General features: G+C 39.1%; 1 protein-coding gene across 1 annotated transcript; it reads left to right on the forward strand.

The window, feature by feature from the left end:
* Positions 1-2,324: 2,324 nt before the first annotated feature.
* On the forward strand, positions 2,325-12,744 carry tspan33b (tetraspanin 33b). Its single transcript, XM_053500099.1, has 8 exons — positions 2,325-2,420; positions 6,293-6,350; positions 6,445-6,572; positions 6,657-6,731; positions 7,550-7,645; positions 9,019-9,147; positions 9,589-9,750; positions 12,676-12,744. The coding sequence occupies exons 1-8, from the start codon at positions 2,325-2,327 to the stop codon at positions 12,742-12,744; spliced, it is 813 nt and encodes a 270-aa protein (XP_053356074.1).
* Positions 12,745-12,996: the final 252 nt, after the last annotated feature.

The following is a 12,996-nucleotide window of genomic DNA, read 5'->3' on the forward strand; positions in this document are numbered from 1 at the left end:
CTAAGCCAGAGATATTAAGGCATGAATGCTTACCTTATAGACCCTTCTATAGGCTGCTGAGCAGTGCAGAGGCATGGACGAACTGGGAGCAAAAAAAAATCACAATGCATCAATCATATAAAATTGAGAACTTCAACCCCTCTTCCAAGACACTGCTATGGCTGGGTCACTTGGACAATGTAATAATCTACGTATAGCTACATCAATCTCCATTCTCTGGGTATAAGCTTGTCATGCATACACTGATGGCTGGATGATTCTGCAGCATCACATAAAGTCGAACCTCGAGGGGAACTAGAACCTACAGTAGCTTGGTGCTGTGCCCAGTATGCACCGTACGATACTGTTCAAAAAGGATAAATGTTTCTCTGTGTAGTGGACGTCATCACCATGGCCTACTGTCCTCCTAAGGAATCTTTGTAACTGCTACTTCAGTATTACCCATGCATGTTTTTCCCTAATTTTAGTTTATCACATTGTAAGTCCTGTTCATCATGACATTTCTGGCATTTATATTACACAGTTGATTCTTAGCCACCGGTGGTGTGCAAGTATTGAATTGAATACTAATTAAATGCCATTTGGAAGCAAGAATAACCCGGGGAGAAGTTGGCAAGAAAATTTCAGGTAGAGAAGGCTATATGAGTCGCTTAATGGCTTTGTTAAAAGGGCTTGGCATAAGTTCCCAGGTGGTGCAATGTTCAGCGAATTGGGAGTGTGCTCAGCTGCCCTCTGAAGTACCATGTGCACCGATCTAGAAAGATGCGGTGTTTTGGCTTCTCACGATTCAGAGGAATTTCTCCAGATGGTAGCTGTCATACAATATGGCAGGTCTAGATAGTGGGAGAAAATGGGGTTAATATATATATATATGTATATATATAAAATAGAGGGACAAAACAAAAAGAAGAAGAACTCTTCAGCACCAGTGGCACCAGCACCATGGGCACAAGACGGTTATACCACTCTAGAACCAACAGACTCGTGATTAAAAACCAAATGTGACAGTATTTACAAGTATGTTGAATGATTTCTGTCAATTACACAGACAATTCCAAAGTGCTCTGTAGAGACCCGCTGTAAATGAAGTGCTGCATCACTAATAGACTATGCTCACGAGGGACATTACACATTAAATTAAATGGGACACTACAGCTTATTATAGCAGTGAACAATAACACACTTTAAAATGTTTTCCCTTAAGACCACAATTGATTGTGTTTAATATTCACTGAAAACAATGGAACGACTGCTGCTTTCTTACCGGCATTTATGGAACAAAGTGTCCTCTACTGTATGTTTGCTTTGTTTCATGTTGGCTAAAACTTTTGGTAATGGTAACAAGTTGGTAATAAGTCTCTGTACCAGATTTTAACCTACAAATTTATTTAGCATTTTGATGTACAGTACTTTATCAGACACTAATACATGTATGACTAACATTGATGAGATTGAGGGGCATGGTGGTGTGACCATGGGCACCCACGGTCTCCAAAATTTTAGACAAAAATGTTCATAGAGTTAATTGTGCACATATTTTTCAAAAATGAAGAATTGCACATCATTATGGAAGATGCTGTGAATACACATACTGTACTTGAATGTGTTTTAACCAGGCAGCTGCAAAGTTAAAACAGTATATGAAAAATCATTACATTGTTTTTATGATCTGTGGCAAGATCTGTTTGGGTTATAAATAATTATTGGTAAAAAGAAAGTATGCTGTGGAATATAAAATAATATATATTTTTTTTTTTGAAAATTTCTTTTGACACTCAAACCTAAAGTTTAAGAAGCTTAGTGTAGAGTTATTTCTTTCTTTCTTCTTCTTTATTATTTCGGGGTCTGGCTCAGGGTCGTTTCGATGGTGAAAAGCGAGCTTTATGACATTTTTAAAACATATAATGGTACGGGCCAGTGACAGGTTATGGCATGTAAAGGATACACTGTCAGCGGTAGTTTAATTTACTGTTCGACTATAAACAGTGTTTTTCTGCTTTGAGTGTGAACATTAGAAGCACTCATCAAATGTTCAGCTTGCCAAATTTGTCAGCGTGCAACAGTGTTGGTTCTGTGTGCATTACTCAGTCGTGGTGACAGTATAACAATGGAGCAAAGCTTCAGGATTATTCACTAGCCGTGCAGGCCAGAGGCATGTTGTTTAAAGTAATTCTCTGGCCTGCACCGATGGAGTACCGGTGTTGAATCCGTTGCCTGTCATTCAGCCAGCTTGTTGAATAGTAGGCGAAATAACCCCTCCGGTTGGGTGGCTTGTTTTTGTGGTTGTTGTGTTATAGAAATTGCCTCTTACATTAGCGCTTGCAATGGACAGGGACCTGAATCTCAGCAGGGCAGAAACCTTTTCATTCATCAATCCCTGGATCCGTTATTTTCTCTTCCTCTCCAGTTTCTTATTTTGGGTAAGTAAAGCCTCTGACCTGCTGAACACAAGCCATGAATGTTCTTGTGCAGAAAATTGTGCAAAAAAATGCATTTTATTGTACATACTGTAGAAGTTTCTGTTTTAAGCTACCATGTTTGATTGATTGTTGTTTATATATATATATATATATATATATATATATATATATATATATATATATAATGCATGAATGTATTTTTAGAATATGCAGTTGTAATGTTTTAACATTCACAGCCACTGTTGAGCTTTTTTTTTTTTGCTTAGAATTTGCATATAATAGCAGCGGCTTTTCTACATATGAAAAACATAAATTACAAAGCATCCAGCTAACCATGGAGCTGTGTGTACCAAAAAGAAGAGACAAACAAGAAAATCCAAATGCTCTAACCGCAACATGATTTTTCACGTATGCAACCTTGCTCTGACTCATGTTTGGGTGCGTTAGCGGTACCAGACTGCTGCGTAGTTGCTATTATAGACAGGTCTGTCACTCCAAACGTACCATGCATTACCAGCGCACTGAAGCTGATTGACAGTTGGTCAAACAAGCTGGCTAATTAAGATTGACTGATTTCAACACTGTGATGAATGCTTATAAGCGCCCGAGTGTGCATGTGCTTTACTATTGGACTGGAGAAATGACAGCATGGCACACTGCAGAGACCCGGCCACCGAGCTAGCATGTCCTGCCACCACCCAATCATCCCGATCTGCTTATTTACTGCATCCAGGCCCCAGGACACAATGCAACAACATAATCCATCAGCCCTTTGTCCCAATCGCACCAGCTTACCGGCTTATTCGGCTACACAGCAGTGCTCCAGGACACAAAGGAGAACTACCTCTCTTCTAAAAGTGAACCGGCACTGCTGGTGGTTTTACTCATCACTCATGAGCCATCTGTCCCTATTACTAGCAATCTGACATCTCCATTTTATTTGTTTAGAATATATTACACATACTGAGCACCTGATATTAAAATTGGATTAAAAATTAAAAAACTGAATACATAGGCAAGTGAGTACAGGTATATAATAAAAGATTTTATATTTAAATATATAGGTTTATATAATGATTAGTTAATGCCCTATTTGACCAAATAATGTAATTTGTTGTAATGACAGTGCATGCCGTATTAGACTTATTTGCCTTTTAATATGCTCAGATTATTAAGACCACTGATAAGGAGTGAAGAGTCTTTTTCAGTTCCAAGTGAAACTATGTGTTGCTATGAAACCATATGAGGAACAGATCTAAAGCTCAGCTTCTGTTATCCGCAAAGAAGAGATTAATGGTTGCTTTGCCCAGGAGAGATGAAACCACATCCAACACTGCAAATGACTGGAGAGTCGCCACTGACATAACAATTTATTTTAAATAGAAGATGTTTCTAGGAAACGAGCCTTTAGGGTTTAAACCTCGGAAATTAAACCGATTTAGCAGTATATTTCAATCGATATCTATCTATCTATCTATCTATTATTAAACACTATTTTCTGTTTCAGATAAAAGATCTGGTTATTATCCTAGTAAATTTGCTTAACTATATTTAAGTACCCTTGGATAATGGGCTGATTTGTTAAACATATTCATTTGATAAAACTCTAAATACAACTCATACACGACAATAAATCATCACTTTACCTATCATTTACTGTAAATATAAGGTGTAAGTACTTACACAAACTGATCAGTCATACCATTATGACCTCTACCTAATATTGTGTAGGTCCTCTTGTCCTTGTGCTGTCAAAACAGTTCTGTACTGTTGAGGCCTGGCGTCACTCCAAAAGACCTCTGAAGGTGGCGTCCCCACAGATCAGACTTTGTACAATTTGTCCAAACCTTTGTAGGGAATACTGTTTTTACGTACTTGGTCAGCAACAATGTTTAGGTAGGTGGTACACGTCCAATTAAGATCGACCTGCATTCAAGGTTCCATTCCGGTGCCATGACTTCTCAAGGTAAATGACGCACATGCACCCAGGCTTTAAAAACGATTTTTTTTTTTTTTTTTTTTCTACATAACTCATACCAAGGTGCCTTTTTCCAGTCCTCCATGGTCCAGTTTTGAGGCTCATGTGTCCATTGTAGGAGCTGTCAAAAAATCGACAATAGAAATGCCAGCTATGTTTAATAGTGATAAAGATAATTTCCACACACACTGTGATGAGAACTTACACGACTGGAAGAATTCTTTTCTTTCATGACGGCATGGGCATCTTTCAAGACAGCTTTATCAGGCCTAATTTGTGAAATAGTTGTTCTGGGTGAAGCAGGTGGTCCAATCTTGTCTCCAGAGCACTGGGGAAAAACTCTACTGGTATGCAAGCACTTCTGTTCTTCTCCGCAATCGAAAGTCCCAGTTTGATTTGAACAGCCCTTGAAATAATACACATGATGTAACTAAGTTTGCAATTAATCCTTGAACAATTATTATTACTATCACAGCTAGCATCAACACTAAACATTTTAGTAAAACATCTTTGAAAAATGGTGCCAGCTACAGCACAGATCGAAGTATGGTTGCATGCATAACACCAGATGTGTTAACACAAGTTCATCATTAGTGGGAGAGATGTCTGTGTGCACTTAGAAAGAAATGGTTGTTGAATGCTTTGTAAATATAATTAAATTTTGCTAAAAGTGTTTATTTCCCTTATGCATGGTGTCTTTTGCGACAATGCTATTAAAGGAATAGTTGGCAGGACTGGCGAACAAGTGTTACAGTAATAATTGAACTCAACAGCCAAACATCTGTACAGTACCACTCCCTTGCGTGCTCCTTTAGAAGGTCCACCCCCCAAATTGACACACACACATACACACACATGTTGGCAAGACAGCAACACTAACATCTGGTCTTGGTGACCAAAAATAATATAAGACATCATCAAGCACTACATCTTCTGTTGCTGAACAGTGTTGTGTAGCACGGTCTGCACCACTTTGTTTGTTTCCTCTTTACGGGGCCAGGTCTTGGAGATTTATTTTCCAGCCCACACACAGAACAGCGTGCTAGCGGACAATGAGAAGATATAGACTGAATTTGACAAAACGTGCATTTGCTTGGAATTGCTGAATCCTCTTTGAAAATTACCGCGACTATTACTATAAATCGTTTGTGGCAGTGGTAGCTCAGGCAGTTGAGATATCAATCCGACCGAGCATCCATGGAACTCCACCCCGCAACCTACAGCACCCAGGGGATCCGCTGCTAACATCCCAGTGACGGACATCACAGCACCCCCTCAGAGGTATTGTGGAGTCATGCCCGAGGAACCAGAGCTGCCACAATGGCACAAGGGGAACCCAGAAAAATATTGAGCTTAATGTTTAGAGTTTTAATGTTATGGCTGACCCGTGCATGTAATACTACTACTCCTAAAACAAGTATTGGATGCACAGTGACTTACTGTAGTGGTTAGCACGGTCACCTTACACCTAGGTCCTGGGTTTGATACCTGCATCGGGTCTATGTGCATGGTCTTAGTGGGTCCACAGTCCAAAGAACTGCAGATTAAGCTAATTGGTGTTCCCAAAATCATAAAACATGTGCAAGTGATTGTTGACTGGATGTTCTTCTGCGGTCGTAGAAAATGGGAATAAATACATTGGCCTCCATGGTCCCTAGTTGGACTACAGAGGTTCCTGGATGGATGGATGAAAAAAAGTCTTATATTATATTATATTATATTATATTATATTATATTATAATACTATTACTCCTACTACTATTACTACTACTACTACTCAGAGCACTACCAATTTATTTCTAGTATGACTAGTACTCTAAATAAACAACAAATTAGAAAGACTACTGCTGGTAATACAGTACACCTACTGACTAATTAATCCCATTTCTTTCAGGTATTTTCTTTATGCATTGTTGCTATAGGAGTATATGCTACAGTTCACAAAGCAACTGGTACGAAAATTTTTTTGCATTTATTTCTTGTGTTCCCAGCACGTTACATTTAATCCGTAATCCAATTTAAGTCGACTGGACTGGTGTTTTTCAGAGCCGGTTCAAGACACCTTCCTCATCAACCCAGGCATCATATTAATAGTGGTGGGTGTTGTCATGTTCTTTATCACCTACTGTGGATGCATCGGAGCACTGCGAGAAAACATTCCACTCCTTAAAACAGTAAGAACCTGTACAAATCATTGGACATGGACTCCTTGATCATATACAAGACCTGGTGTGATTCATGCTGTTCGTTCTATTCAGTTTTCTTTCAGCCTCACGCTGGTCTTCCTCGCCCAACTGATAATAGCAATCCTGAGCTTCATTTACTCTGACCAGGTAAGAAGAGGATTTTGTGTTTGTTTGCATGATTACATTTTCGAAGTGAAATTCGGCATCTGTTTACTCATTTACTTGCTCATCGTCTATACCAGTCTATCCCAGGGCATACACACTCACAAGCACATTTACACACTATGGGGAATTTGAGAGCGCCAATTAGTCTAATCTGCATGACTTTGGACTGTGGGAGGAAACCGGAGCATGCGGTGGAATCCCACCATGTACGGGGAGAACATGCAAACCCCATGCACGCAGACAGGAGGCGGGATTCGAACCCGGAACCTGGAGATGAAATGCGACATTTATACCCACTGAGCCACCATCTTTATCCAATCAATATTTTTGTAATTGATTTTGTGTGAACACTAGTCCACTCTGTCATTGGCATAACATAAAAAACACAAAGTGTGAACACATAATTTAATATTTGTTTGATCATTTCCATATAATCCACATAGCGAACACTGATCCCACAGTGGCCATATCATTCTCCATTCTGCCATTTAAATCACTCTGCTCCCATGTTTTGCACAATCAATACAGAGCATTTTTCCACTTAATCACAGGACGTACAGAAGATTTCAGTGTGAAGAAAGCAATCCTAAAAGAAAAATGGGGCACTATGGGAGGAGACGAGGGTTCATTAGAATGCTAAAGCACGTTAGCACAGCCGTCATACCGTATTAGCCCTGCTGCTAGCAGTTAGAAGCATGCCGCAAGGACCCACGTGCTTCCCCCTAGGACATTTGCATACTAACCCAGATAGATGCAGGCAAATCTGCTGACATGTACAGTGTATAACTTTGTCCTTTCAGACACGAGATGCTCTGGGGAAATTTGTGAAGAAAGCCATCGTGCATTACCGTGACGACCTGGACCTTCAAAATCTCATGGACTACATTCAGCAAGAGGCATGTGTGTAAATATCAGATTCAGATTTTAAAGGGTCGTACAGAACAGCTGGAGGAATTTGCTTTGGGGTACTGTTCCAACACTCGATATCACTAAAGGAATACAGTACCATGCAATATAATTTAGTACAGTGCAGAACATTTTACAGCACGGTACACGCAGAGAGCAGATGGAATCAGCAACAAGCACCAGAAGGTAGTGCTGGGTATAAATGGACTGATTGGATGGCATTCTGTGTTTGTTTAGCAGTTCGATAGAAACTGTTTTTTTTTCTTTCTTGGCAGAATACAGCAGCTGAAAAATGTGTGTGGTTTTTGTTTCTATATCTTGGTGGGGACTTATTGTTGTTCACAAGGATAGGGATATCTAACAGTTAGACCTCCAGGACACCCAGCTGATCCTCTTTAGGATTTTTTTTTAATATAATTATGTATTTATTCTTTTTTTTTTTTTTTTTTTACTTAAACAGCCAAATCGTTGAATTTTGGCTGTTGGAGTTGAGGTTGCATCTATTAATAACCATGTTAACTGAAGGTCCTCACAACGAAAGTAAGACTATGTTTTTGGTCAGGCCCAATTTTCTGTTTCATTCTGTAATTTCGGGTGATTTTTTAGACAACCCTTGTCATTCATTAACCAAACATAGTTTCTATAATGTTTTATACATTAGATTTCCTAGAGGTCAATAAGCCAAAGTAAATACACACTTTTCATAAGTTTTTGGTGATCATGCTCGTCTGTGTTCCAGCTGAGCTTACCGCTTGTGTGTGTATAAATAATCTGCCTGCCAGTAATGATTACGTCCCCACGCTGAAGGTCCTGTGCTTTCCGGATAGGTGTATGCACCAGCTGTCATTTAGCACTCGGCTTAAACGTAAACACATGCCAAATTATATATAACCGTGTACATTTTATGGTGATAACGCATGAATAACACAAACTTGTAACACTTAGAGCGGGAAAAACTCTGAAACGTGCAGGACAGGGGGTCCTCCAGGACCAGGGCTGAGAACCACTGGACTATCACACCCAATGTTTCAATTCAGAAAAGTCAGTTAATTAGCTGATAAGTTAAATAAGGTGGGCAAGGAGCTGAGAAAACACTGCAGGCCAGGGGAAAAGTCCTCCGGGACCAGGGCTGTGAACCTTTAAACTTAGCCTAAAAGTTTCATTTGGCAGAAGCCCCTATCCAGAGCAACTTATATTTATCTCATTTAGCCTGTACAACTTAACAGCTGAGGGTTAAAGAAGGGGCAGTGTTGAGATGTGAACTCAACCTTCTGATCAGCACTCCAACATCATAACCACTGAGCTACAGTACATAATAATCTAAAAGCATTCATTTAACGTCTCTTCCTGTCCAACCTCCTAGTTTCGATGTTGTGGCTGGAATAACTACACCGACTGGTCCTGGAACATCCATTTTAACTGCAGTCGGAGAAACCCAAGCGAGGAGACGTGTGCAGTTCCTTTCTCCTGTTGCACCCCTGCACCTACAAAGGTGAGTGCGAGGAGCTTCTGCTAACGTGCTTGATATATAAGTCAGCAATTATGGAAATATAGAAGGGACTGGCCGGGTGCAACTAATTACCATCTGCAATGCAGACTGATGAGCTTTGTTATTCTGCTCTGTGCCGGACCTGTCATAGCATCTAACATAACGTGCCCCAATAACCTTTAGACAATGATAAATGTAACAAATAATAACGCGACCTTCGCTATAATCATGGTGGGCTATTCCAAGAAATGCTTATGTCAAAATCTAATGCCAGTGGCGGGGATTATGTATTAATATAAGGTCAAGAAACAAAATGAAGAATTTGATGTTGAGGCATTACTGCCACCTGCTGTTTGTAGAAAAGGCAGGAACCATGAACAATAAGGTGGGTGACTATGGAATAGTACATTTTAATAGTGCAATGTTCCTCTCACGTTCTTTTAGACTGTGAACAACACTATATGTGGTTTTGGGATTGAAGCTCAAAAGCACTTGAAGGCTGCAGAGTCCATTTACACAGACGGATGTGCAGATAGAGCAGCAACATGGGTTGAATCTCATCTGCTTTTAGTCGGGACTCTGGTTTTGGGTCTGGCTCTACCACAGGTAGCACACACAACTATCCAAGCAAGTTATAAATATGTGCACTTAATTGGTGGTATTTTTTTTTTTTAAATAGTCCATGCTGAAAAAGTCTAATGAAATGCAACACTGTTTACTTATGATGCACCCACTACAACATCAGTATCACATTAAGGTCATTTATTAAAATTATGGTTTTCTTCTACGTTCATGTTCATAAGACAGAAGGTACAAAAGACACAGCCTTGAGCATGTGCCAAAATCTGAGCTTTTATAAAATTAAAAAGGAACTGAGCACATTTGTTGTTTTAGTGGCAACACAGACGAACAGGAGGTCATATCGATTTGTGCATGTCTCACTTCACCCATTAGGGAAAAAAAGACCTAAATCGATACAGCATTGCTTCAAATTATTTTCACCGCACTAAGCATTTGCTGTCTCATTTAAGATATATAGGGAGAATAAATCTAAATAGTTGGCGCTCTTAAACTGCATTGTAATGAGCCACATTTTTTCACATCCTCACCTTTTGTTGAGTTGTTCATCTCAACAATTTGTTAAAGTACATGAAAAGCTGGTACTGGCTGCAGTTCAAAAAATCTGGAAATGTGGATGAATTTACTGTTTTTCTTAGCATAATGTATTATGGAAATACTGATTAAAAGACCCCATCATCCATCAAATGTATTCTTCGATATCATCATAAATCTCAATTTTATGAAACTTATTACATTTCACTAATCTAATTGTCCTGTGTTGCCCAAACCAACCTTACATTTATCATTATACAGGTGGTATCAAAATGTTTCAAGATTAGTTCTGTTTACACACAGTTTTTCCACCATACTGTACTGAACGTCTCCTCAGACGACTTAAAACCTGCCAGTAGAATTAGCCATTGATGGTCTCCACCCTGAGGACGGATTCTGAAATACAGAATGCCCTGAAGTCAAAAAATTAACAAGCACTTGGTCGAGCTGCAGACCTTGCATTTTTGGTCGATGGCCTATTCCATGGTTATACCCAAATACTCAAGTTTCGTCACTAGAAGGACGGGTCATCCACAGCATGCTGACAAAGGTCTTGGCCGATTTCGATGCAATGTTCCTCCAGCTTCTGAGTCAGCAGCCTGGGGACGAACTTGCCGGCAACACAGTGCACATTCAAATAACGTGAAGATTACCAGAATTGATGGCAATGTTGTGGATTTTTTTCAAAAGATCACCACACACAAGTTGCCGAATGGTTTTACCATTTTTGGGGGTCGAGTTCGTTAAAGGTTTTCCTCATCTCTCATCGTCTTCCAGTGATGAAGCGCACGTGCCACTCAAAATACCTCAAATGATTCTCAATACAGCATTGCAGCATCGCCATTAACCTTGACATCATGTCAATCATCTCTGTGGTAGATTTGTTCAGTTTCACAGAGAATTGTACATTCTTCGTTCCAACTTGCTGTCCATGATGAAATAATAGACATGGTAATGCACATGGTCAGAATAGTACCAGTTGCACAGCTCTCTATGTACACAGGTCTTTTGGCACACTGACTTATGAAAGTCAGTCCTCCCTGTGATGGTGCATACAGCCTTGTGCTGCCATCTGTTAGTGTGTCACAAAACTAGTCTCTGAACTTTTTGATACCCCCTCATAGTGCACAAAACAGGTGATGTGATGTCACTACTTAATTTGAGCCTACCTGGCTAAAGATTTTTAAATCAGCTGTTTTGGTTAATGGATTGAACAAATATGTGGCAGGACTTTTTTTTTTTTTTTTTTTACTTTCTGAAGCCGGGGTGTCCACCTCTGCACAGAAATAGCTAAAAAATGAAAGTAATTGCAAACTTCTGTGGCTAATTTCTGTACATGATCTTAAGGAAGTGATCAAGCAGGCCTGGATTGAGCAAGTGACATTTAAAAAAAAAATTGAGTGTCATTAAAACATTGAATGGCACTTTTGTCTCAATTCTTTTGGCCTCTTGTCCAATCAAATTACCAAGTTCTCCAACAAAGTAATCTGATTGGACAAGAGTGCTGATAATGAGTACAACAGCACTGGGAAGTTTAACTATATGTCACTCTACTTCACAGGTGTCGTAATAACTGTCAATTGAACTCAGTTGCCAGCTCAACTCCAGTCCTACCTGTTAGAGTTAGTTAGTTCAATGATTTGTTAAAGGATAGTTGTAGGGGAGCTAAATAACTGGTTTAATAAAAAAACAAGGCACAATCTATTGATAATAAATGTTGCTTGTAGAATTGTTGTAAAACAGCAATATCACACTTGAGGTCACGGTATACAAATATAAATAAATATTAGCAAAGCTATGATATTGACAATTACATCACAGCTGTGCTGATAATTACTACAACAGCACTCACTCTCATGTGACACTGCTTAATTAATCAGCTAATACAGATCTTCATAAACAAGTGAAAAGTACCTTTCACAAAGTTGCCATCCTCAGCTATGTTCACATACATTCTGTGGCCAAAAGTATGTGGACACCTATATATAAGTCCCATATACTGTATAGGTCTTCCCTAAACTGTTGCCATGAAGTTAGAAGAACATAGTTGTTTGAAATGTCTTTAAATGTTGTAACAATGAGACTTTCATTCTGTGCCAAGTTTGATATGAAGGAACTTAAATGGGCCAACCGACAAATCACAACTCTACTACGCACTTTTGGGATAAATTGGAATGCTGACTGCACCAGTCCTCCTCGCCTAGTCCGGTGTCCAAATCTGTGTTAAAAACAATGATTTGGGAAAATTATACCTTTAGATGACACGGTCAGAGAAATACACACTTACAGTATAAATATAGCCATGTCTTGCTTTGTACAATACACCCCTTAGGGAAATAGATATTCAAGATCAACCACAGTTTATACATAATGTCTTTAAATCCTCCTCTGACCTGACCCTTGTGCTCTCCTTGGCAGATCGCAGGCATCATGCTGTCTCAGATGCTCATTTCTCAGATCGAGAACGAGATTAATTCATTACCCTAGAGATCACAGAAGAGAGGATTCTTCACCTGGCGGGGTTATTTTTCTGAATTAAACAATTAAATAATTTTTCAATTATTTGTATGTATACTTACTACATGCAGGTCTATAAATACTAAACTCTTGCATTTTATTTGATTGCATTTAATTTTTTTCCTTTTTATACAGTTTTTTTTTCATTATCAGTTTTGAAATTCATTAGTTCTGCATTTTTCTTTTAAATACTAGACAATTTAAATTTACTAATTTAGAAAA

This window comes from Clarias gariepinus, chromosome 7, assembly GCF_024256425.1.
Source record: "Clarias gariepinus isolate MV-2021 ecotype Netherlands chromosome 7, CGAR_prim_01v2, whole genome shotgun sequence".
NCBI classification, from domain to species: domain Eukaryota; kingdom Metazoa; phylum Chordata; class Actinopteri; order Siluriformes; family Clariidae; genus Clarias; species Clarias gariepinus.